The sequence below is a fragment of the Silene latifolia genome, chromosome 2 (assembly GCF_048544455.1).
Source record: "Silene latifolia isolate original U9 population chromosome 2, ASM4854445v1, whole genome shotgun sequence".
NCBI classification, from domain to species: domain Eukaryota; kingdom Viridiplantae; phylum Streptophyta; class Magnoliopsida; order Caryophyllales; family Caryophyllaceae; genus Silene; species Silene latifolia.
Window position 1 is genome coordinate 195,215,009 of NC_133527.1, and position 27,627 is coordinate 195,242,635.

Sequence of the window (27,627 nt, forward strand, 5' to 3'; positions counted from 1 at the left end):
TTACCTCCACTTATTAGCTCATATCTTATTCCCATTTGTCTTTTGTCGACTTCCTTCTCCTACTTACCTACACTATACTCTCAAGTGAGTCTCAACTCTTCATTTTTCCTCTTCCCTAAATTTTCCTCACTAATTTCTCAAAAAATTAAGTATCGATGCAACTCAGCAAAAGAATATATAACAGAACTTAAGTATCGATATAACTCGGCAAAAGAAGAGGCATTGGTTCTTTACCGGTAAGCTTGGAAGAATCTTGGGAAACTGATGTTAATTTTAGTGGTTGTATACATGTGTTTAGCCCTCTGATTTTTGCTAGCCTTCAACCATTAATTTGAGTCATTTGACGGAAAGTGATTTGGTTAAAGATCATTTATGACATCCGGTAGAAGATAGAATGAAAGATAAAGAAGGTAGAAGAAAGAAAATAGAGCATGGGCATTTTCGTCACAAATTATGGGTTTTAGATGGAAATTTTAAAATTTGTCGAAATATTGCATTTCTTCTCATCAAACTAAGACTTAGGGGGCAAAATTTGATAAAAGTATTTTATAAGGGTGTAAAATATTAAATCTTTTTATAAGGATGTAAGTTTAGAAAAGTTGATTTTGTAAGGGTGTAAAGATTAATTTAACCTACCTTTATTTTAAAAACGACCCCCAAATTCTCTCTCTCTAAAATAATTCTCTCCCTTCTCACTAACAACCACAACCTAAAAACCTAATTTCCTTTGCTTCCACCGCCGCCTCCTTCCACCCTCTGTCCCCCCACTTTCTGAGATCCCACCACCGGAGATGGGCTCATCCCTTAGCCCATCTACGGCGACAGATCGTTTCACCCTTTGATCAATTTTCTAATATCTGATTATGCTCGTTCCTGGGACCTTTTGGCTGCTCACATGATGTTCCTTTCTCCGGTGGTGTTCTGTGGTAGTATGCTCGGTGTTTTGTGGCTGTCGGATCGGAGTGCCCCATCTGTCCCGGACGCTCTCCTGGTTCCCCCTCTTCTTTCGGTCTTGCATGTGTGTTCCGGGTGTGTTCCCCGGCTCCTGACCTCTTCCCCCGACCCCAGTATGGTGTTTTGGCCCGGTCTAGCTTAATGTTCGTCGGTTTATGGGATGGGTTTAACCCATTTGGTTTGTGTCTTGGTGGTTATGTTTGTTTTCTCTGGGTCGATATGGTGTTCCCCTTCCCCTCGCCCCTTCCCCCACCTATCACGTCCTTGGGATGGACATAATCCATCTTTCTGTCATCGTCTGGTGTTGCATTTGGAGTGATGTGGTGTTCCCCTCCTCCTCGCCCCTTCCCCCACTTATCGGCTCCATTTTGCATTTTGAAAGGTTTTAGCTTGGGTTTTCGTTGATTAGTGTGGTTGCATGTTTATGACCGTTTGTGGTTGTTGGGAATTCGTCGGGGTGTTGTCAGTGGTTGTCGGTGGTGGTCGCGTTCGTTGGTGATGGCGGGCTGTTTTCTTTTTTGCTTTGGTTGGTGTGGTGGGTTTGCCATGGTCTTTGAACGGAGTGGGTCAGTGTTGGTGTTGTGTCTTTGTGGTGTGATCGGGGTGGTCTGTGTTGGGGTGGACGAGGTGTTTGGTTTGGATGGCTTCGGTGGTCTAATTTTTAACATTCATGTTGCTGTGCTTTCTCCTCTGTTTTTATCAATAATAACCCTTTTCTGGTTATGGGTGCCCTGTCTCATAATCATTGGGGTTCCTCGTCTTGTCCAGTTTTTAATAATAATTACATCTTATTGGCTAAGGGTGTCATGTCTCTTACCCATTGGGATGGTTGTTCATTGGTTTTTTAAGCGATCAAGAATGACATTCGTAACTTTACATCCGGTTGGTGTTGTGTCCATCTCTATCTGGCCTTGTGAGATGGTTTTGGTTAGGGGGCTGTTCAGGTTTTTTTCTTTATCGCTAGCTATCTACGTACTCGCTTTTCTAGGCTACGAGTTTCGTGCCCACAGGGATTGTTTACCAAAGTGTAGGAGTTTTCTTTCCTTTGGAGGTAGGTCTTGGTCTACATTCCGCGTTTTCTTTCTACGTCCTATGGGCGTAAGTGCACTTTGCTCGCTCTCGATGGTTCACGGGTCCCGATGGTCTACTGATGTTGTTTATCAAAGCCAAGGTGATGAATCACCGAGACACATTTTTGTGTCTTGTTGCAGGTATTTCTCCGAAACAAAATAAGATCATAACTAAAAATTACGTATAATTTATAATCTCATCTCACCTTGCCAAAAGTTTATTGGTTCCATAGTCCATAGTAGAGGTAGGAGCGTAGGAATTTGTGTTCTATTTATAGTTGGAGATAAGACTTCTGTAAATAAATAGAAAAAAAATTCTTTAACAATCCATTTGCTACGTACATTGCCTATTTTTGCGACTCTTGGTTCATCTAATATGGTTAATAGTTTGCAGGTTATCATATATATACTCGGGTGTTTATAATTCTTTGTTGCGGGTTTCCTCATCATAAAAAAAAAAGGTTATTGTTAAACTACCATCAGTGGCTTGTTACATGTGTACCAATTACCATCATCATTGATTAATAAAGGGATGCGTAGATGGGGGATGTCTTAAACATTTGTAGCATATGTGAATTTTTGGACGTGGTAAATACGCCCATAGTTATCATATATATCTCAAATAAAAATCAAAGTTATGTATATAGTTAATCTTTCCATGCCACTTAGTCTCTCGTGGAACCGTCTATATTACTCCCTCTGTCCCGGTCATTTGTTGTCCTTTTCCATTTTGGGGTGTCTCAGTCATTTGTTGTCTTTTCTATTTTAAGAATGAACTTGATGAGTAATTTGATCATTCTCATTCAATTTGTTCCACTTGTCATTTAGTTATTGGCCTTTTCCTCATTCCTTGGTCTTTGTGCCAAAACAAAAGGACAACAATTGACCGGGACGGAGGGAGTATCATATAAGGTGAGATTAACATAATAAAAAACATCCATGCACTAATACATATAATAACTTAAATTATGAAGATTGATACCACCCAATTTATACTACATTGTATTTCATACGAATGTAAATATGAAGATTGATAGGAACCAATTTGAGACTAAATCTAATACTACCTTGATAGCAAATAATGACTTGAAGTTGTGACCGTCATGACATGTTTCAACTCCACTTAATCTGCCCCCTTTACAATTAATTACCTAACCCTTAACAATCGCTAGAGAACTCATCATCCAACTAAATATGTACCTTAAATAATCCCTTAATAACACCATCTAAAATATAGTCCGTATTATAATTAGGATTGGGTACGTAATAGTGATCGATTACAATCGAAGAAATCAAATAAAAGTTAAATGTAAGTTCGAAATAAGAATTTAACTCGAGATATATATTTAATATGAGGTATACTCTAATGCAAATCTGATTAAATAGTCGGGAAACCTCTTATTACCTTGTTAATGAATTAGAACATGAGTAGTATAGGACGATAAGATTCGGCTACAATCCAATGATAACACCTACAATACATGGCGACCTGACAGAAATCGTGATCATTACAAAGAAAAAAAATGTTGCCAACAAATACACATTAACAAACAAAATAGAATTTAATAAATACATCGCTACAACAAAAGCTACGAAAAATTAGAGAAAGTTGTAGTTTTTAACACACCATGCATAGCAATATCAAATAGTTTTGGTTTAATTTTAACGTAGATTGCTTTATATAAGCATGCCTTCGTCCACCAACTTCAATTGTGATAATTTGACTAAAAATCCATGTACCACACCTGAAATAAAAAGACATCAAAATAAACAAAATAGTTATCACACAATTAAAATATAAAGAATTTGCAAAAACATATAAAAAAATTATGAAGGTCAGAAGGTATAAGAGGACGTGAATCAATTAAAAGCACTACTAATACAATGGCCATGAACAATAAGCTCCTTATATATATAACCATAAGTAGAATTCTATTGCTAACCAAATTCTCTATATGATTACGTATAAAAGTTTCAGCAAGTCTCTCTTGTGACGGACATATCCGTCACAAGCTTGCAACGGGTCAAGTAATATTCATGTGGATAAATAAGAAAAAATAGATTGCTACTCCCTAGGGATTTTGCTTTTGTCTTATCTACTCACATGAGTAATACTTGACCCGTCGTAAGTTTGCGACGGATATGCCCGTCACAAATTAAATGAGAATTTGTGTAAAAGTTTATAACAAATAAGATTTGGACTCCTAAACTATAAAGTATTTTTTATTAAGGCAATATTTATCTCTTAGTTATATTGATTTTTATTTAGATTTATTCAATTTAAGTGTTTTAAAGAAGTTGGAGACTACCACGTGCTCCGAAAAAAGCCTCTTTTATATATATACATTGATTTATCGGTTTTATCTAAGAAAAGACTCGAATCCGTGAAATAGAAGCAATATTGTTCACTAAATACCTATTATTCACTCTCCCTCTCCTCTCTCTGAAAACCTCCCTCTCCTCTCTCTAAAAACCTTAACCTTCATCCATCAAATCCGAAGCTCCCATCGGTAATCAATCAATGGTAAGTGTTAGAGAAACTACGTTTATGAAACTCTTCCTTCTAGAATTTAATATGGTATCAGAGTCTCGCGCTCTTGAGGCCTAAAAACAATATTCTGCTGCCCTGCCAGAGGGGTCAAACAATCACGGTTCCCTCCGACAAGATTTAATACAATTTAAAGTTTATTTTCATTTTTTTGAAAAAAAAAAATTGACGCCACCTGAATCGAAGGGATACCAATGATTTGGAATCCTTAGTATTGAACTGTGAATCAAAAATGTGGTACGATGCCACCTGATTTGCATTCTTGCATAACAAATTTGACAATTTGATAAGAACATCAAATGCGATTATGTGTTTTGATTAGGTTGTTTCGAGTATTCGAAGATTACATTCTTCGAATACTAAATTTGACTGATAATTTTCCGTTTGGAAAACGACGACTTTCGATCCTGACAAAAAAATTTCACCGAGTTTGAAAAGTTTGGGTTTAATTTCCCCTTCCGAAAAGAGCGGATCGGAAGAATGAATACTTTGCATTTACTAATCTAAATCTAATGTCTTATAGAGTTATAGTGCTTCTTTCCAAAGGCCATGAGAAGACCATTCTCAGTCATACGGATTTAAGCCATTTAAAAAAAAAAAAAAAAAAAAAAGCTTGTTACATATAACTAAATGATTATATCATTTATTGAACCCGTTTAAAACTTGAGATGATTATATCCGTTCTAAGAGAGTTTAATCACCTTTCTTGTAATTACTCAAATAACAAAAGTAACTCATGAAAAGCTCTCTTCTTATCAGATGGCCACTATAGTGAAATTGGGATTAAGTATTAGTAGGTAACCTTAATAAACTTATTGAGATATCAATACAAATTAATTGAAAAATGCGATAAAAAGTAATAAAATAGATGCGTATATCATAAAATAAGGTACTAATAAAAATGGCTACAAATAAAATAGGTACAATTGTTATGAAAACATGTACTAAATAAAAGAAATATTTTGATCACGACTAATAATAAAAGGGTACGAAAAAGTACAAAAAGCAATACGAAAACAACTATCTCTCAATAAGTAATGAGATATCGTCTCTCCAAAGTTTTGAGTGAAGAATAATACTCGTAGGTATTTATTAGTGAACCATTTTGCTTCTATTTCATTGCCTCGAATCTTTCTTAGATAATAGATGCGGAATTTCTTTTGATTTTTCGAGATTTTCTCTTTTCGCTCGAAGGTAACAGCATACGGCGAATCCATTTTGGTGGAGGACCAAAATCAACCCTGATTTCCGACTGCAAGTCCTTTTCTTCCCGACAGACGTTACCTTCGACTTTGTAGATAGAAGCCTTAACAAAATCATCACACATAAAGCAAATCAAACTCCCTCGACTCCATCCTAGTTGTTTGGCAGTAACAGAAAACGTAGCATACTCCGTTATGAAAAACAGTTTGTTCCCTAAGTTTTCGACTCTTACCCACGCACGGCTTTGCTTGTCGAACATCAAAACTCCGACATCCTTTGGCTCCGTACTTAGGTGACTTCTATAGAAATTTGTATATACTAAATACAAGAACCCGTCCGAGCACACTAGATACAAATACATGGTTTTAAGATAATATTCGATTCCCTTGGGAGGAGAAGCGACTTCAACAACATCGAGTGTAGTCGGATTAATTATCATAAGCTTACCAATTGTGTCGATTGCGTACAATTCATTTTGAAGATATATAATATCTTCAAACTTGTAATTACGGGTCTTTATATAGCTCCATTGACTATCTTCTGACCACAAACCTAGTTTTCCATCACCAAACAATATTAAGAACATTCCCAAATCTGACATTGAAATAACTTTACGAATACATGGCACCAACCGATTTGGGATATGGAGATTAGCCACACCCAATATCTTATGTTCGTCGAGAAGATTAAAATTATACTCGAAATTCGAGGGTGGATCAAGTAACCATTTATTCGTTCCATTCTCCTCCACACGAATCAGCCAAGCCCGAGTTTTGGGCCGATTTGACGCTGCCGGGGAGATGAAAAAATAAAACAAATTTGGCCTCAATTCAGAATTATTATAGTTATGGTCTCGACAGTCACAGTTAACGATGTCGTTATACGCACCGCAGGCGCATATAAAAGGAATTTTGATAATGGAAGGCTCCTTGGAATTAAGAAGAGACCCGGCACGACGCCAGGCTACACAAACCGAAGCAGCCCGACGTAGATCGATAAGGTATTCGTCTAGATGCTCGAAGATAGATACTATAATGTCACAAGGCAGTTCAGCCCAATCATAAGCACCATCGCTAGAGCCGTACTCCGTACTTCTCAAAGCCATGTTGAAAGATAAGGTATTCGTTTAGATGCTCGAAGATAGATACTATAATGTCACAAGGCAGTTCAGCCCAATCATAAGCACCTCCCCTACAGCCGTACTCCGTACTTCTCAAAGACATTGAAAGATAACAATGTTTTCTTTTTGTGTAGACCGGGATATTCACCGTCGAAAACGGCTTCTTCTATGGTCGTTAGTTGTATAACTTTACAGAACCTAGAATAAATATCTATGAAGGAGATCTTTTATTTTGGACCTGTTAATGGGCTTAGTACTCTATTAGTAACAAAACTAGTATAGATCACGTGCAATGTATGCACGGTATTACTATGCTATTCTGATTACTATGCTATTATTCATTGTATTTAGATTAGAAGGTTCAATGTATCAGGCATAGACATCTTGTATAAATAGGCTATCATTTGCTCAATAACAACACACACTATTCCCTTTCAATCGTCTTAACATGGTATCAGAAACCCAAGTAACAGAAGAAACGGTACATGTGGTTGATTTTCGAAGTAAACTTTATTGATGAAATTCTTAATCTTGGTACTTCTTGCAGCTCCTGATATAATACTCCATCGACGTGATATGATGAAAGCAATTGTGGACACATAATGTTCTGTTTCTTTTTAGGAAAATAACCGTTTACACGTAAATTATTAGAATTACACAAAAATTTATATACGGAGTAATAAAAAAAACTCAATTTTTTTGGTGTAACGGGGCGCTTGTCCCCAGCGGATGAGATTTTCAAATTTTTTGATAGATTTCTCGAGCGTCTAAAAAAAAATTGATATAAAATATTAGATTGTCAAAAAAATAGTATACATTAATAGATAAATATTATAAAGTAATTACTTAATTAGACCGTCCCAGTCATTTGCTTACATGATTGATAGAAATAAAGTTTATTTTAACTTTTTTTACGTACGGGTCTTTTCTATACAAGGCGATCTTATAAATGGGTTACTTGTAGCTACTAATAGTCATACAAATCTCATAGAAAAGTAAGCCCATTAAAGGATCCAAAACTAAAGATCCCTCCCAACAAAATTTTAGGTTTTGTAAAGTTATACTAATATACGTCTATTACCAATAGAGGAAGCAGCCGTGGTTTCAGTATTCTACAATGTTTTGTTCTAGTTGTTGACGTTGGATATCCCGATTTACACAAAAGTGAAACATTGTTTTGTTCTGATGGCTTTGAGTTGGGCTGATCTACCTTGTGACATTATAGTATCTATCTTTGAGCATCTAGACGAATACCTTGTTGATATACGTCGAGCTTCTTCGGTTTGCGTAGCCTGGCGTCGTGCCGGGTCTCTTCTTAACTCCAAGAAGCATACCTTAATCAAACTTCCTTCTATTTGCACCTGCCTGGAAAATAAAATCAATGGATGTTTGTCATGGTGTCCTAAAATTAAATATGATCCTGTCTTGACCCAAAGTTCGTACTATTTTTTCATCTCACCGGCCTCAAATACGACCCAAACTCGGTTTTGGATGATTCGTGTCCAAGAGATTGGAACAAATAGATGGTTACTTCGTTCACCCTCTTCGGAGAATGATCATCTAGTAGTACCTTCGTGTATGGAATATAATTTTAATCTTCTCGACGAATTTAAGATCTTGGGTGTGGCTGCGCTCCATACCCTACATTATAACACCAACATCGAAAACGGTTTTAAGAGAGGTTTCTCCTTTTTGGACCTGCCTATTGTGCGTAAGGTTATTCCAATGTCCGATTTGGGAAAACGGTTCTTAGTATTGTTTGGTGAAAAAGGAAAACTAGCTATGTCGTCCGTTGATAGTCAATGGAGTTATATAGATACCCGTAATTACGAGTTTGATGATATTATAAATCTTGGAGGTCAATTGTATGCAATCGACACAATTGGTAGGCTTGTGATGATTAATCCGACTACACTCGATCTTGTTGAAGTCGCGTCTCCTCCTAAAGGAATCGAATATGATGTTAAAATCATGTATCTAGTGTGCTCGGACGGGTTCTTGTATTTAGTATATAGAGGTTTGTGGGTGGCGAAGCATGGTGGGGGGAATATGCAAATTGGAATAGAAGCCAATCCATGTATGAGTTTAGACCAATACTTGAGAGGATCAGTCATCCTAAAATAATTGGCGAGCCAAAGGATGTCGGAGTTTTCAAGTTCGACAAGCAAAACCGTGCGTGGGTAAGAGTCGAAAACTTAGGGAACAAAGTGTTTTTCATAACAAAGTATGTTGCCTTTTCGGTTACTGCCAAAGAACTAGGATGGAGTCAAGGGAGTTTGATTTACTATATGTGTAAAGATTTTCATAATGGCCCGGATTTTGATAAGGCTCCTATTGTCTATAAAGTCGAAGGGAACATGTGTCGGAAACAAGAGAACTTGCATTCCGATATCATGGTTGAATTTGGTCCTCCTCCAAATTGGATTTGCCCTATGCTACATTCAACCAGAACTAGTGGTGGAGCGAGGGGGGCTAGTAGGGGCGGTCCCCTCCGCTGAAGTTTGAAAATTTCGAAATTTTTAAGGTAAAATTTTCGAATTTGTTCGAAATCCCCTTATAATATTTCCCTTTCGTCCGTGCTGAAAATTTTCGCCCCTGCTGCCTTAAAATCCTGGCTTTTCAACTGACCAGATCGATAATATCGTGAAAAAGCAATAGAAAGGAGGCCGGAAACTCGGAAATTAAAGCTAAGTAGGTAACCGTACGTACAACTTCATTTGAGTTTTTGTGTATAGGGACAATATGTAATTACTTCCTCCATCCCAGTCAGTCGTCCAGAGACCAAAAATACATGAAATTATTAATTATATATCGAGTGATGTCTAAGAAAAGACTCGAGTCCGTGAAATAGAAGCAAAATTGTTCACTAAATACCTATTATTCACTCTCCCTCTCCTCTCTCTAAAAACTTTAACCTTCATCCATCAAATCCGGAGCTTCTATCGGTAATCAATCAATGGTAAGTGTTAGAGAAACTACGTTTATGAAACTCTTATTTCTAGAATTTAATATGGTATCAGAGCCTTGCGCTCTTGATGCCTAATAAAAACAATATTCCACTGCCCTGCCGGAGGGGCTAATCAATCGTGGTTCCCTTCGACGGGATTTAATACAATTTAACGTTTATTTTCATTTTTTTGAAAAAAGAAATTGACGCCACGGACCAATGGTTTGGAATCCTTAATATTGAACCGTGAATAAAAAATGTTGTACGATGCCACGTGACTTGCATTCTGATAACAAATTTGAAAATTTTGATAAGAACACCAAATGCGATTATGTGTTTTAATTGAGTTGTTTCGGGTATAGGAAGATTACATTCTTCGAATACTTAATTTGACCGACAATTTTCCGTTCGACGAAACTTATTTATTAGGAAGGAAATAAGAGATATGGTATATTACCATGATAGATTTTATAAGGGAGAGTATTTCATAAACGTACTTTGTATTATTGATAATATTGTATTATGATATAAATACATAAGACCGTATTTATAATACTAGCTCAAACCTTAACCCTAAATCTAGAATATTGTCCGTACTAACTTATTATGCAAGATAGTAATATAATACTTCTATAACTTATACGATAAGATATATGGTATATTCTCATATTATACCATATCTCTTATTTCCTTCCTAATATTATTAGTTATTAGGTTCGAAAAACTACGACGTTCGATCCTGACAAGAAAATTTCAACAAGTTTGAAAAGTTCAGATTAAATTTTCCCCGTCCGAAAAGAGCGGAAGAATGAATACTTTGTATTTAATGATCTAAATCTAATGTATTAATAATGTCTTATAGAGTTATAGTGCTTCTTTCCAAAGGCCAAGACCATTCTCATAGTCATACGGATTTGAGCCATTTTAAGCTTGTTACATACTCCCTCCAATTCTATGTATTCTTCCCTTTGTTTGTGGGCACGGAAATTAAGAAGAAGAATAAAATAAGAGTAAAAAGTTGGGTGGGGTTTGGTAATTGGAGAGATGGATGAATAATTATGAGTTAAATAAGAAATGGTGGGGCCAAAACATTAAGGAAAATAATAAAATATGAGGAAAAGAGTTGGGTGGGGTTTGGTGATAGGAGAGAGAAATGAATAAAATAAAAGTAAAAGTTTCCAAAATAAGAAAGGGGAAGAAAACCTGAATAATCCGTTTTAGGAAATAGGGAAGAATATATAGAATAGGAGGGAGTATAACTAAATAGAGTATTATTGAACCTTATTAAATCTTGAGAGGATTATATCCGTTTTAAGAGAATTTAACCACCTTTCTTGTAATTATTCAACTAACACAAGTGACTCATGAAAAGCTCTCTTCTTATCAGATGGCCACCATAGTGAAATTGGGATTAAGAATTAGTAGGTCTCCTCAAGAGACAGAACTTTAATAAATTTATTGAGAGATCAATACAAATTAATTGAAAATGGGACAAAAACTAATAAAATAGATGTGTATATCATAAAATAAGGTATAATAAACATGGCTACAAATAAAATAGGTACAATTGTTATGAAAACTGTATTAAATAAAAGAAATATTTTAATCAGGACTAATAATAGATGCAGTATTAAAACAACTATCTCTCAATAAGTAATGAGATACCGTCCCTCCAAAGTTTTTAGTGAAGAATAATACTCGTAGGTATTTAGTGAACCATTTTGCTTCTATTTCATTGACTCGAGTCTTTCTTAGATAATAGATGCGGAATTTCAGAGTAGACGAATGACTGGGACGAGGGAGTAATTCCATATGGTCCGTATCGACAAAAACTCAAATGAAGTTGTACGGTTACTACCTACTTACCTTTCTGACCATTCTTTCTTTAATTTTGCTTTTTCGAGATTTTGTCTCTTCGCTCAAAGGTAGCATACGGCGAATCCATTTTGGTGGACGGCCAAAATCAACCGTGATTTCCGACTGCAAGTCTTTTTCTTCCCGACAGACGTTACCTTCGACTTTGTAGATACAAGCCTTAACAAAATCATCACACATAAAGCAAATAAAGCTCCTTCGACTCCATCCTAGTTGTTTGGCAGTAACAGAAAAGGTAGCATACTTAGTTATGAAAAACAGTTTGTTCCCTAACTTTTCGACTCTTACCCACGCACGGCTTTGCTTGTCGAACATCAAAACTCCGACATCCTTTGGCTCCCTACTTAGCTGAGTTATATAGAAATTCGTATATACTAAATACAAGAACCCGTCCGAGCACACTAGATACACGGTTTTAAAATAATAGTTGATTCCCTTTGGAGGAGAAGCGACTTCAACAAGATCGAGTGTAGTCGGATTAATTATCACAAGCCTACGAATTGTGTCGATTCCGTACAATTCATCTCGAAGATATATAATATCTTCAAACTTGTAATTACGGGTCTTTATATAACTCCATTGACTATCTTCTGACCACAAACCTAGTTTTCCATCACCTAACAATATTAAGAACATTCCCAAATCTGAAACTGAAATAACTTTACGAATACGGATATAATATTTGTTTTCGATGTTGACGATATGGAGTGTAGCCACACCCAATATCTTATATTCGTCGAGAAGATTAAAATTATACTCCAAATTCGAGGATGGATCAAGTAACCATCTATTAGTTCCATTCTCCTCCACACGAATCAGCCAAGCCCGAGTTTTGGGCCGATTTGAGGATGCCAGGGAGATGAAAAAATAAAACAAATTTGGTCTCAATTCAGAATTATTATAGTTGAGGTCTCGACACACACAGTTAATGATATCGTTATATGCACCGCAGCCGCATATAAAAGGAATTTTGGTGATGGAAGGCTCCTTGGAATTAAGAAGAGACCCGGCACGACGCCACGCTACGCAAACCGAAGCAGCCCGATGTAGATCGACAAGGTATTCGTCTAGATGTTCGAAGATAGATACTATAATGTCACAAGGCAGTTCAGCCCAATCATAAGTATCACCCCTAGAGCCGTACTCCGTAGTTCTCAAAGCCATTGAAAGATAACAATGTTTCCTTTTTGTGTAGACCGGGATATTCACCGTCGACAACGGCTTCTTCTATGGTCGTTAGATGTATAACTTTACAAAACATAGGTTAAATACAGTATCTGTGAAGGAGATCTTTTATTTTGGACCTGTTAATGGGCTTAGTACTCTATTAGTAACAAAACTAGTATAGATCCCGTGCAATGTATGCACGGTATTTATAGAGTTTTTGTTGGGATTAACGGATATCTGAGAGTCTTTGGTTGGTCTTTGGCCAATTTCCGAGACGATGATTACTATGCTATTCTGATTACTATGCTATTATTCATTGTATTTAGGGCTCGTTTGGTTGCATATAGGAATTTGTATTGGCTAGGAAGTCATAAAACACGTGAATTTGGAATTCATGTGAATTGCAAAAAAATGTTTGGTTGCCATGGAGGAAGTGCAATTCATGTAGGCATTCTAACTTCCTCCATTGCGGAGGAATTGGAATTCATGGGAACTTCCAATTCATGTGAATTGGGGTAACCAAACAACATACCCATTTTGCAATTCACATAAATTTAAATTCCTGCATTGTTTAGTGGGTAACCAAACAACCCCTTAGATTAGAAGGTTCAATGTATCAGGCATAGACATCTTGTATAAATAGGCTATCATTTGCTCAATAACAACACACACTATTCCCTTTCAATCGTCTTAACATGGTATCAGAAACCCAAGTAACAGAAGAAACGGTACATGTGGTTGATTTTCGAAGTAAACTTTATTGATGAAATTCTTAATCTTGGTACTTCTTGCAGCTCCTGATATAATACTCCATCGACGTGATATGATGAAAGCAATTGTGGACACATAATGTTCTGTTTCTTTTTAGGAAAATAACCGTTTACACGTAAATTATTAGAATTACACAAAAATTTATATACGGAGTAATAAAAAAACTCAATTTTTTTGGTGTAACGGGGCGCTTGTCCCCAGCGGATGAGATTTTCAAATTTTTTGATAGATTTCTCGAGCGTCTAAAAAAAAATTGATATAAAATATTAGATTGTCAAAAAAATAGTATACATTAATAGATAAATATTATAAAGTAATTACTTAATTAGACCGTCCCAGTCATTTGCTTACATGATTGATAGAAATAAAGTTTATTTTAACTTTTTTTACGTACGGGTCTTTTCTATACAAGGCGATCTTATAAATGGGTTACTTGTAGCAACTAATAGTCATACAAATCTCATAGAAAAGTAAGCCCATTAAAGGATCCAAAAGTAAAGATGCCTCCCAACAAAATTTTAGGTTTTGTAAAGTTATACTAATACGTCTATTACCAATAGAGGAAGCAGCCGTGGTTTCAGTATTCCACGTTGTTTTGTTCTAGTTGTCGAGGTTGGATATCCCGGTTTACACAAAAGTGAAACATTGTTTTGTTCTGATGGCTTTGAATTGGGCTGATCTACCTTGTGACATTATAGTATCTATCTTCGAGCATCTAGATGATTACCTTGTTGATATACGTCGAGCTTCTTCGGTTTGCGTAGCCTGGCGTCGTGCCGGGTCTCTCCTTAACTCCAAGAAGCATACCTTAATTAAACTTCCTTCTATTATGATCCTGTCTTGACCCAAAGTTCGTACTATTTTTTCATCTCACCGGTCTCAAATACGACCCAAACTCGGGTTTGGATGATTCGTGTCCAAGAGATTGGAACAAATAGATGGTTACTTCGTCCACCCTTCTCGGAGAATTATCAACTAGTCATACCTTCGCGTATGGAATATAATTTTAATCTTCTAGACGAATTTAAGATCTTGGGTGTGGCTAAGCTCCATACCCTACATTATGTCACCGACATCGAAAACCGTTATATGAGAGGTTTCTCTTATTTCAACCTAAGTTATGTGCGTAAAGTTATTCCAATGTCCGATTTGGGAAAACGGTTCTTGGTATTGTTTGGTGAAAAAGGAAAACTAGCTATGTCGTCCGTAGATAGTCATCAGTGGAGTTATATAGACACCCGTAATTACGAGTTTGATGATATTTTAAATCTTGGAGGTCAATTGTATGCAATCGATACAATTGGTAGGCTTGTGATGATTAATTCTACAACACTCGATCTTGTTGAAGTCGCTTCTCCACCCAAGGGAATCGAATATGATGTTAAAATCATGTATCTAGTGTGCTCGGACGGGTTCTTGTATTTAGTATATAGAGGTTTTGTGGGTGGCGAAGCATGGTGGGGAAGATATACACTCGGGAAGAGAAGCCAATCCTGGATTGAGTTTAGACCAATACTTGAGAGGGAATGTAGTCCTAAAATAATTGGCGAGCCAAAGGATGTCGGAGTTTTGATGTTCGACAAGCAAAACCGTGCGTGGGTAAGAGTCGAAAACTTAGGGAACAAACTGTTTTTCGTAACAAAGTATGCTACGTTTTCTGTTACTGCAAAACAACTAGGATGGAGTGAAGGGAGTTTCATTTGCTTTATGTGTAAAGATTTTCATAATGGCCCGGATTTCGGTAAGGCTCCTATCGTCTATAAAGTCGAAGGTAACGTCTGTTGGAAACAAGAGGACTTATTGCATTCCGATATCATGGTTGAATTTGGTCCTCCTCCAAATTGGATTTGCCCTATGCTACATTCAACCAGAACTAGTGGTGGAGCGAGGGAGAGCTAGTAGGGGCAGTCCCCTCCGTTGAAGTTTGAAAATTTCGAATTTTTTAGGTAATATTTTCGAATTTTTTCGCGACCCCTTTATAATATTTCCTTTTTGTCGCCGCTGAAAATTTTCGCCCTGCTGCGTTAAAATCCTGGCTCTGCCACTGACCAGAACGATAATATCGTGAAAAAGCAGTAGAAAGGAGGCCGGAAACTCGGAAATTAAAGCTAAGTAGGTAATCGTACAACTTCATTTGAGTTTTTGTGTATAGGGACAATATGTAATTATTTCCTCCATCCCAGTCTAGAGTCCAAAAATTCATGAAATTATTAATTATATATCGAATATTATTAATTATATATCAAGTTTAGCTAAGAAAAGACTCGAGTCCGTGAAATAGAAGCAAAATTGTTTACTAAATACCTATTATTCACTCTCCCTCTCCTCTCTCTAAAAACCGTAACCTTTATCCATCAAATTCAGAGCTCCCATCGGTAATCAATCAATGGTAAGTAGACCTGTCAAAATCTGACCCGATCCGAAAATCGACCGTAACCGGACCCGTAAATAACCCGGTTTTTTCAACCCGAACCCAAAATACTCGATCCCATTTTGACCCGTAAATAGCGGATCGAAACCCGACCCGCAAGGGGTTGACCGTTGGGTCAAGGCCATATATATCTTCCTTAAAATTGATAATGTCAAATAAATATTGACTTATAAAATTTTAAGGAAAGATATGTATATATAGAGAATGCTCATCACCTTGAACCATATAACACGTCATCACATCAAATTGTGTGTCACACCGTTACTTTCACCATATTACGTTGATGTGTATTCTACGTCAACATTATTATGTCATCAATTCAGGCGACATGTCATGTCATCACCTTGAAGTGTGTGCCACACAATTGCTTTCACCGTGTTATATCGAACCGCATTCCATGTTAGCATTGCCACAACATCACCTCGATTACGTGCTACGACATCACTTCGAAGTGTGTCCCACACTATCACTTTCATCGTATTATGTGTAAACGCACTCCACTTCAGCGCCACCTCATCACCTCAGATCAAATGTCAAATCATCATTGTCCTTTTATTTGAGTCTTACTGTCGTACTTAGCGAGTTAGTGAGAGTAATGATGATGATGATGATGACGAGGTGGTGATGGCGAGAATGGTGAAAATTAAGTTGGTTAAGACAAGCAAGAGGAGAAAAAACATATAAATGGTATGAATTACGATATAAAAGAAGTTTTTAAAAAATGATAGAAAAGAGATGTTGATCGACCCGGTTTTTTACCTAAACCAGACCCAAAACCCATATCGACCCGTTCGTATAACGGTGTGATATTAAAAATATTAAGCAAAAAATTTGACCGATGTTTTTCCGTTCGAAAAACTACGACGTTCGATCCTGCCAAGAAAATTTCAACGAGTTTAAAAAGTTTGTATTTAATTTCCCCTCTTCCGAAAAGAGCGGAAGAATGAATACTTTGTATTTACTGATCTAAATCTAATGTCTTAGAGTTATAGTGCTTCTTTCAAAAGGACATGAGAAAACCATTCTCATAGTCATACGGATTTGAGCCATTTTAAAAAAAAAGCTTGTTTAATCTAAATACTTTGTATTTACTAATCTAAATAGAGTATTATTGAACCCGTTTAAATCTTGTGATGATTATATCCATTTTAAGAGAGTTTAACCACATTTCTTGTAATTACTCAACTAACACAAGTGACTCATGAAAAGCTCTCTTCTCATCAGATGGCCACCATAATGAAATTGGGATTAAGAATTAATAGGTCTCCTCCGGAATCTTAATAAACTTATTGAGACATAAATACAAATTAATTGAAAAATTTATTGCCACATTTTCTAAAGCCACTAGGGCACTGGGTTGCAGATGAATTCCACCAAGTCAAACATTTATTTTAATGGGGTGAAAAACAGTGTTAAAAAGGATATCCTGCGCATCTCTGGCTTCACTAAGGGTACACTCCCCTTCAAATACCTTGGGGTTCCTATCACTGCTGGCAGACTGAATAAAAAGGATTCCCAAGCTCTTATTGATAAAGTTGTTGAGAGAATCATAGGTTTGGTAATAGGAAGCAGTCTTATAGTGGAAGATTGGTCCTAATCCAATCCGTGCTCACCTCTTTGTATACTTATTGGACCAATATCTTCTTAATTCCCAAAGAGTACTCAAAATTGTGGACAGTATTTGCAGGAATTTCTTATGGAATGGCAATCCTAAATGCCTGAGAGCCCCACCTGTTGCTTAGGAGAAGGTTTGTTGTCCTAAGAGTGAAGGGGGGTTGGGTATAAGAGATAGCAATGCCTGGAATGCTGAGGCCATTGTGAAGTTAGGAGTCAGGTATACTTACAGCTTTTTCCCTGGTCTGTTTACACACCTCCTACCACAGTTAGCTGGTATTGGAAAAAACTCTGCACTGTTAGGGACAAAATGCAGGTTGGTTTTAGAGATGAGGATTGGATTGGTAAGGGTTACAAGGTTAAGGATGGCTATAATTGGTTGAGGAAGAAATATTCAATTGTGCCATAGCATAATTATGTATGGAATCAGTTCTGTATTCCTAAACATAGGTTCATTGCCTGGATGGTGGTCAGGAATGCCTTAATGGTTAAACAACGATTATTTGAGCTTGGCATTAGTTCAGATGATTTGTGCATGCTGTGTGGATTACATTCCGAGACTCACTCTCATCTTATTCAGAAATGCCAATACAGTAAGAGGATTGTTGCAGGTGTTGCTCAGTTCCTTCAGCTGCAGGTAGGGGTGAGCAAAAATTTCCGAAACGGTTTTTTAATACGGATACGATACGGTATACGGTTCTCATTATACGGTTTTCCATATATACGATTTTTTTTTTCGTATACCCGATACGGTTTTCTATAAACCGTTCCGTATCCGGGTCAGGAAAAATGAAAACCGGATACCCGGTTTTGACACGGTTTTGAGTAATATTAAAAAAAAAAAAAAACAATTATATATATATATATATATATAAATGACCTCACCAGTTCACCCTCACCCTCATAATTCATAACCCTAATTTCTAATTTTCTATCCCCAAACCTCTGCCTCCTTACTAGTCGCCTCACGCCTCACGCCTCCTCAGTCTCACAAAGACCTTTCGATCCCTAAATTCGATCCACAATATCGAATTCCTCCTCTCAAACAACGGATCTGTTGCACAAAATCACAAATAGTCACTATCAATTTTTGTGTTTTGGTTGTTCATGTTCATGTTTTCGATTAATTTGATTTTTTGTTTTTTTCATTATGTCGTCATGGTCAAGTACTCCTTACTTTTCTGGTACTATTTTGGCTGCTACAAACTTACAGTAGCGAAATTCTAAGGTAGGTGCTTGTGCTTTTCTGGTACTATTAACTTTTGATTAAAGTTGTACACAATAGCTATATCCGGTCATCTTCAGAACAATTGCACGTCATTTTTGGTGAATCAGGGAGGAATTGGAGTAAATTGGTTATGTTTATGAACACTTTACTTGGTCTGTTATGTAAATTATCGATAGAACAATAAATTCAGCATGTCAAGTACTCCTTACTTTTGTAAATAAATCGTGATGGGCCTGGAGTATATCAAGGAACTGGGGTTGTCCAAGGCCTTTCTTGATAGTACCAGTAAGCTCCAAAAGACGGTCAGCAAGGGTAGACTTGCCATGGTCAACGTGTGCAATTATCGTCTTTGTTTGGCCTTGAAGGCTTGCAGTAGTGTACCTCAGTTTGTGTTCCTTTTTTTTTTTTTGGAATTCAGAAAACCGTATTCGGGTACCCGGATTTCGTACACGGTTTAATCGGGTACCCGAAAACCGTATACACGCTAAAAACCGTTTCGTATCCGGAAGCGAAAAATTGGTGTTCAAAAAACCGTATACCCGAAAACCGTATCGAAACCGTATCAGGTACCCGGTTTTGCTCACCCCTAGCTGCAGGTTCCTTCTCGTAACATCCTGAAATGGGCAAAAAAAATGTTGCTTTGTGTGCATTCATGAATGCTCATTATAGCATTTGGATGCAAAAGAATAGGTCTAGAATCTATAACCTGATTCTTAGACCTGAAAAGGTTGTGCAAGATATTAAAGGACAAGTGATGATAAAGATCAAATCTCTCCCTCTTGTCTGTATGTCCCAAGTTGATAAAGATTGGATTCAAGCAATAGTCTAGCTCTCAATTTGCTTGTATTTTTTCTTATGTTTCAAAACTGTTTTTTAGCTTGTAATAGCTTGTTTCGTGCATCAATAAAAGCTTACCCTCCCCCCCCCCCCAAAAAAAAGAAAAAAAACTAATTGAAAAATGGGACAAAAAGTAATAAAATAGATGCGTATATCATAAAATAAGGTACTAATAAAAATGGCTACAAATAAAATAGGTACAATTGTTATGAAAATCTGTACTAAATAAAAGAAATATTTTAATCACGACTAATAATAAAATGGTACGAAAAAGTACAAAAAGCAATACGAAAACAAGTGTCTCTCAAATAGTCTCAATAAGCAATGAGATATCGTCTCTCCAAAGTTTTTAGTGAAGAATAATACTCGTAGAGTTTTTAGTGAAGAATAATACTCGTAGGTATTTAATGAACCATTTTGCTTCTATTTCATTGACTCGAGTCTTTCTTAGATAAAAGATGCGGAATTTCGTTTGCTTTTTCGAGATTTTCTCTTTTCGCTCGAAGGTAACAGCATACGGCGAATCCATTTTGGTGGACGACCAAAATCAACCTTGATTTCCGACTGCAAGTCCTTTTCTTCCCGACAGACGTTACCTTCGACTTTGAAGATATGAGCTTTAACAAAATCATCACACATAAAGCAAATCAAACTCCCTCGACTCCATCCTAGTTGTTTGGCAGTAACAGAAAAGGTAGCATACTCGGTTATGAAAAACAGTTTGTTCCCTAAGTTTTCGACTCTTACCCACGCACGGCTTTGCTTGTCGAACATCAAAACTCCGACATCGTTTGGCTCCGTACTTAGGTGACTTCTATAGAAATTTGTATGTACTAAATACAAGAACCCGACCGAGCACACTAGATACAAAAACATGGTTTTAACATCATATTCGATTCCCTTGGGAGGAGAAGCGACTTCAACAACATCGAGTGTAGTCGGATTAATTATCACAAGCTTACCATTTGTGTCGATTGCGTACAATTCATTCTGAAGATATATAATATCTTCAAACCTGTAATTACGGCTCTTTATATAACTCCATTGACTATCTTTTGACCAAAAACCTAGTTTTCTATTACCAAACAATATTAAGAACATTCCCAAATCTGAAACTGAAATAACTTTACTAATACGGATATAAGATTTGTTTCCGATGTCGAGGATATGGAGTGTAGCCACACCCAATATCTTATATTCGTCGAGAAGATTAAAATTATAATCCAAATACGAGCGTGGATGAAGTAACCATTTATTCGTTCCATTCTCCTCCACACGAATCAGCCAAGCCCGAGTTTTGGGCCGATTTGAGGCTGCCGGGGAGATGAAAAAATAAAGCAAATTTGGCCTCAATTCAATCATTACACTTGAGGTCTCGACACACACAGTTAGGAATATTGATGATGGAAGGCTCCTTGGAATTAAGAAAAGACCCGGCACGATGCCAGGCTACGCAAACCGAAGCAGCCCGACGTATATCAACAAGGTATTCGTCTAGATGCTCGAAGATAGATACTATAATGTCACAAGGCAGTTCAGCCCAATCATAAGCACCACCCCTACAGCCGTACTCTGTAGTTCTCAAAGCCATTGAAAGATAACAATGTTTCCTTTTTGTGTAGACCGGAATATTCACCATCGACGACTTTTTCTATAGTTAGTTGTATAACTTTACAAAACCTAGAATAAATTTCTCTGACGGAGATCTTTTATTTTGGACTCGTTAATGGGCTTTGTACTCTATAATACTTAAAATCCATTAGAAAAAAAAGCTAAAAATGTAACATCGTCTAATTTAGTTTAGGGTTATTTTTAAAAAAACTGTCTTATATTATTTTTCTTGTTTTACACTACCTTTGTTTCTCCTTTTTTTGGTCAAAAACTAGCTATACTGAAACAATGGCGAGATTTGGTTGAATTAGCGACATTAACCTATCCCACATAACTCTGTCTACGTCTACCAACAATAATCAACTGCGTCCAAACCACAATTTAATTTCATGTAAGCAAAATTTATGTTTTCACATTTCAATAATAGCTATGAACATGTACTAAAGTTAGCATAAGTACATTATGACTTTCCAAAATCAGGCCTAAGCAAGATTAAAGAAAACAAAGGTAGTTAAAAACAAGAAAAATAATATAAAATATTCTTTTTACAAATACCCATAAATACAAGGTAGTTTTTGAAAAAAAAAAATAAACTTAGACGAATTAAGTGATGAAAATAGAGGTTGACTTGGTTGATGCACCAATGTCTTTCATGGTATCAAAGTACTGAGTTATCAAGACCATGTCCATGATATCCTTAGAAGTCATCCCCGGGACATGATCCGAGAAGTTGAGCACACTGTCCCTCAGCCCGTCCACTATCGCTTGGCGTTGCCTAGCTATTCCGAGCCCATGTAGGTACTTGGCCTCTGCCTCTCCCTCTGCTTTCTTTATTTGTACTATCTTCTCTGCTTCTGCCTTGTCGTTTGCTGCTGCCCTCATTCTTGTGGCTGAATTTCAGAATCAGTTATAGCATCGGTTTCACGAAAGTTCTAATATTGTAAATTTCGTTTTTGGCTACACCCCTGCATTAGAGTAAATAAAACTTAAAACATAATTTCTGATTTACGTGAATTTATTTCATTCATGGCTTTCTTGACACTGGCATCAGGTTCAACGTCGACTATAAGCGCTTTGACAATATGATATCCGTAAGCTGATGTAGCCTATATATTTTACAGTTGAAGCATTGAATCGATTTCAAATTGGCAAAAACTCAAATGAAGTAGTTAGTTAAGCAACACCTACCTTTCCGGCCTTGAGTTCTATAGCTTTGGCGATTTTATCCTTGTGCTCGAATGCAGCATCAAGCTCGTACCTAGGGAGAGTTGATCGAACGACTGCCCAAACAACCATAACAAAGATATAAAGGGACGACAAACACGTAACAGTACTGGATGCGATAATGAAAATTATTTGTACCATCGGAAACATGGTTCTTAATCAGATATTTACAGCCGCCAATGGAATAAAATGCATTCTTTGCTCGCTCTCTCAGTGCCTGATACTGAATTGATACCACGACAGTCGCAAAAACATTATCCTGAATACAAGACCAGACAGACGTAAAATTTCAATGTATGAGAACAAGATATTTAACAAAAGTACAAGTATTCATCGAGTATAGATAGTAAGAACCTTAGTTTTGGTCTGACAGCGAACATCAAGTTGCTGAACGCGCAAAGAAAGAGTTCCGACTGCTGTCTTGCCTAAAAACCAAGGAACAAAGTGACATCCTGGCTCCAAAATCTCCTCAAATTTGCCAAACTTCTCTGTAATTCCTACATTCGACTGTGTAACAACCAAACACCCGAATGCTTGTCCCATTTTGCTTAATTCTGAATCATTCAAGCTTTTTATGCAGGACTTTGAATACAAGTTGTTGTAATTAAATCATTATTCGTCTACCAAAAAAAATTAGTAGACTTTTATGTCTCATACCCATTAATTAAAGTAATATAAACTTAAGTCCTCCTTGAAAGTCATGGAACAAAATAAGGATCAAAACTCAACTACCCTTTTTTCACAAGTACAAGTTTCATATTATACAATGCACATTCCCTAAGATTACAAGGAAATGACTATAACAAAAGGTTGACTTTTACATCCATCCATCATATTGTCAAGGAAGCATCACCCCTAAACATTATCCATTTTTAGACCACGTTTTTTTATGAGAATAAACCGAGCTAATTGTAGCCTATAGTGTAACATCGTCTTATTCAAATATTTGTATTGAAAGTTAAAAAAGGCCAAATTTATCACTTTGAACCTAAAAATGAGAAGATTTATGTCAATAACTAACATGACTCACAATAAGCCATTTGGTTATATTATTGATCGAACTCGAAAGTCATGACCTGCCAAAGGTATTGAATAAATCTAATAATGAAGTAATGAACCGAATTAAACTTGAATTGACAAAAGAAGTATATGGACCCAATACATTACACTGTATATCCCATGCCCCGATATGACCCGACTCTTCACACGACTCAAAACTATTTTAAGTCATTCGATCGACAACTATCACCTTCCTATAAATGGTCAGTACACCAAGCGTAGAAAATAAGCCCAATAATTTAGGGCATATATTCCCAAAACAAGTGGGTCCTGAAGTGGTGGTCTGGCCCATTATCTTCTCCTATAAATTACTGGGCTGAAAACTGAACCTTTACCAAATTCAATTAAATAAACAAGTAAATTATTATTACAAGTGAAAATTTAGGCAAAATGGCTAAAATGCACAAAATTGAGGAGAAAATTGAGCTGAATTGTTCAGCCCAAAAAATATTCGAAATGCAGAAAGCCGAAAAACATGACATTATCGAGGGTTACTCCGATAAAGTTCCTGGTATTCAAGCACGTCAGTCGTTGTTAGCAAAGATCACGCTGGAATCATAGCAAAATCACATCTAAGTGATCAAGCCGTTGCACCTTATTTGCATATCTCCTAATTTGAGCAATCTACACAAAGCTTCCGCAAATAGTTTATATTTAGCCGTTATAATTATTCTTTGCTGTACATAAAGATATGTTTATTCTTTGTATAAATAGGAGATCAAGATACAGAAGCAAACACGCAATTGTATTCAACTACTTTATATTAATTCAATGAAGTCAACCCTCCTATCTTTCAACATGGTATCCGAAGCCTAATTGATCCTGATCAATTCCGATCAATTTTTTTTTTTCTTCAATCTCTTCCCTTCTTCAAATACTTAACAAAACAAATGACAAAATCTGATCATTCTCATCTCGAAACTCCACCACCACAACCAAATTATTCGGTTGTTCATATGGAGCACACTGGTCACAGTATTTGTAACACCCCGTAAATTTGAAGACCTTTATTATATTTAAAAAGTAATATTTTAATCTATTTTAATTTTATAATAATTTATTTGGAATAAAATTTATTTGATAAAATATAATCTTATTTTATTTTGAAAAAATGTAATTATTTTTGATAGTTTAGAAATGTTTAAAAGTGATTTAAACTATATTTAAACCTTTTCCTTTGATAAAATAGATTTCGGATAAAAGTCGTAAAATTGGGATTTTCCCATTTCTTACGGTCGTTGGGTAAACGAGTTTGGATATTGGGCATATCAGTAATTAATCTTTTAGTAAAATCGTGTTTAAGAACTTTAATATTCTCGGAAATCGCGTTCGACGAATATTTCTAATTTCCGTCGAAACGAACCAAAACGTAAACAATTGAAACTCACCCAAACACCCTACCCTAAACCATGCACATCCTCCATAGGTCTCCTCTTCATCTTTCATTTCCTCAACTCTCATTCTATCACTTCCTTCTTCCAAACACCAAATTCATCTAAAAAATCATCCTTACCAAACCCTAAATTCACCATAACTTCTTCATTTCTCCAACAAATCTCATAAAAATTATATATTTGGAATCCTCTCTTCAATCCTCATCTACTAGTAAGCTTTATTTTCATTTTCCCCAATTTTGTTTTAAGGCTCATCTTTTAGGATTTTCGAATTTAAGCTTAATAATTGTGTTTTTGTTGTTCTTATAGGTGAAGAATTTGAAGATGAGTTAGGTGACTCATATATTGTAGAAGATGATGAGTGATTTCGGTTTCTAGGGCTCTTTCTCAAGTGTTATTGTTCTCTTTTTCTAGCTTGGGGTAACTATTCCGAGTCACTCGACGAATTAATGTCACATTAGTAGTTGTATTTGTTGTTTGTTGTTGTTTGTTGTCGTTTGTCGTTGTTTGTTGTTGTTTGAGACGATCTTGTTGATAAATGAATGAATGGAGTAAGATGAGTATGCTTATGTTTAATTTATGTTATCCATTTGTATATTATTTTTTGGAACAAATTTGGACGAGGAATTATGTGTTGTGACAAGTCCGTGTTTTGGCTGGAACGCATCAGTACCGGACCGAGACGGTTTCCAATGTTTCCAAAATTATGACAGATTGAACGGCATCGAAAAATTAGGTGATTTAGCCACTTGAATCACTCAATTCGGAGTCCGTATGAGTAAATGGCGTCGTTTTATCGATTAAAATTTATAGAAAAGTTTACCCTTGTGTGAGACGGTTATTTATGTTATTTTATTATGCGAGAATTTTGTGGAATTAGTTATTTTGTAAGTTGGAATGTTTTCTTTATGTTGATAGTGTTCACATGATAGAAATTGGAATATTGCATGAGAATGATATTATAATGAATGTTGTGATTTGGGCCAAAATGGGCCAAGACCCTGAGCTGGGCCAATTTGACCAAATGAGTTTGGTCAAACTAGGTTTAAACCGGTCAGCCTCGATTTGACCGATGACCCGTCGTGGGACTAGGGTCGAGGATTTGTCTTTGAGTATGATTGTCTTTTCATATGTTGGTTGTTGGATGAATTGGTTGCCTTATACTTGAGTCTTATTGCCTCTTTGCCATTTTAGCTTGTTCTCATGGATTATGGTACTGTTGGTTAGCTGGAATTTGGATTATTATTGATATTGGAGATATTGTTGGATTGTCAGCTGAATATACTCTTGCGTAGCCTTTCATATGCTAGGGTGTGTATGATCATTTGTGTGTGTAAGTTTGGACTCTTTGCCCCTCTTATGGTTAATTGGGTGTCCTACTTGTCTTGTGTGGCGTGGGCTAAAGTATTCAAGCTGGGACTAGGTCCTAAGTGAGTATTTCGGCCTTTGTCATAGATAGGCCCTTATAGTCTTTGACGAGTGTATGTTCACCGCTTAATAGCCTTTGTGTCTTAGCTTGGTGGACCTATATCCAAGTTAGGGTATGACTTCCTGACGTACTCTTAGAAGTATGTAATTAGCTTAAGTACTAGTCAACCCTTTGGTGGACTCCTTAGGGGTACTCATGTCTTGTTATCATGGGTCTTGGATGCGGTAGCTTTCCGCATGTCGCTAGGTCTGCGCAGGTTTAGAACTAGGGTGATTACCTTACCTCGTGGTATAGACTCGAGTTACAGAGTGACTATTGACTGTCCTAAGAACTTATGTCTGTCTCTAGATATATTGTCCTTTCTTGTTTGATGATTCTAAGAATCATAGAAGGTGAGATGCAAGCGGGCTATGGTGGATAGAGTTTGGATTCCTGGATGTTATGTGATTCACATGATAGTGTAGTATGAATCAGTCTAGTATTCACATGCTAGGACTATGTGTTGTTTATATTCTTGTTCACATCATAAGCATGATTGTCTTGCATTTGTATGTTAAGGCTATGTGTTGTTCATATTCATATTCTTATGTTTACATTTTATATTAACTATGACATTTCGTGGCTGGGAGAACTCGGAGTTACTCTCCACTGACTGTCGCTTTCGTATTTGTATAAAATGTGATTGACGGGTAGGTGATGCATATATGGGGTACATGGACGAGCTAGCGAGCAAAGTAACCTTGGGACCTAAATTGGCTTTATTTTATTATGACCCTTAAACACTTTGTATGTCATATACTTTTAGGGACATATGTCTCACTACAAAAAAAAGGTTCCATAGCGACGGAAAACTCCGTCGCAAATATGTCAATCCCGTCGCAAAAATAGATCTTGCGACGGAATTGCGACGGATTTAATCCGTCGCTCTATTTCGTCGCAAATTTTGGTTTTGCGACGGTATATCCGTCGCTGCTAAATACCTGCGACGGATCAGTGCGTCGCAAATACCCGTCGCAAAATAGTGACTTGCGACGGAATATCCGTCGCATATCCCTGTTCATTGAAGGCCACGTGGTCACTAAAGTCAAATAGGAAGTCAAAATCTGCGACGGAAAATCCGTCGCATATTACTGTTCATATGGGAC

The 27,627-nt window shown here is 36.6% G+C and overlaps 3 protein-coding genes across 3 annotated transcripts; 1 reads left to right on the forward strand and 2 right to left on the reverse strand.

The window, feature by feature from the left end:
* Window positions 1–5,707: 5,707 nt before the first annotated feature.
* LOC141641907 (F-box protein At2g26160-like) lies at window positions 5,708–6,880 on the reverse strand. The gene has a single exon (XM_074450550.1). The coding sequence runs from the start codon at window positions 6,878–6,880 to the stop codon at window positions 5,708–5,710; it is 1,173 nt and encodes a 390-aa protein (XP_074306651.1).
* Window positions 6,881–14,648: 7,768 nt separating this feature from the next.
* Window positions 14,649–15,554, forward strand: LOC141641908 (F-box protein SKIP23-like). Its single transcript, XM_074450551.1, has one exon. It carries the CDS (start codon window positions 14,649–14,651, stop codon window positions 15,552–15,554), a length of 906 nt encoding a protein of 301 aa, XP_074306652.1.
* A 6,425-nt stretch (window positions 15,555–21,979) lies between these two features.
* LOC141641909 (hypersensitive-induced response protein-like protein 2) lies at window positions 21,980–23,143 on the reverse strand. Its single transcript, XM_074450552.1, has 5 exons — window positions 22,955–23,143; window positions 22,739–22,859; window positions 22,565–22,656; window positions 22,386–22,482; window positions 21,980–22,266 (listed from the first exon to the last, which is right to left on the reverse strand). The coding sequence occupies exons 1-5, from the start codon at window positions 23,141–23,143 to the stop codon at window positions 21,980–21,982; spliced, it is 786 nt and encodes a 261-aa protein (XP_074306653.1).
* Between the last annotated feature and the right edge of the window lie 4,484 nt (window positions 23,144–27,627).

Coding starts and splice junctions, on each gene's coding strand:
- LOC141641907 (XM_074450550.1), bottom strand. CDS start 6,880: ATGGCTTTGAGAAGTACGGAGTACGGCTCTAGCGATGGTGCTTATGAT.
- LOC141641908 (XM_074450551.1), top strand. CDS start 14,649: ATGGAATATAATTTTAATCTTCTAGACGAATTTAAGATCTTGGGTGTG.
- LOC141641909 (XM_074450552.1), bottom strand. CDS start 23,143: ATGGGACAAGCATTCGGGTGTTTGGTTGTTACACAGTCGAATGTAGGA. Junction 22,860..22,954: donor GCTGTCAGACCAAAACTAAG/GTTCTTACTATC, acceptor TCTTGTATTCAG/GATAATGTTTTTGCGACTGT. Junction 22,657..22,738: donor TAAGAACCATGTTTCCGATG/GTACAAATAATT, acceptor TTGTTTGGGCAG/TCGTTCGATCAACTCTCCCT.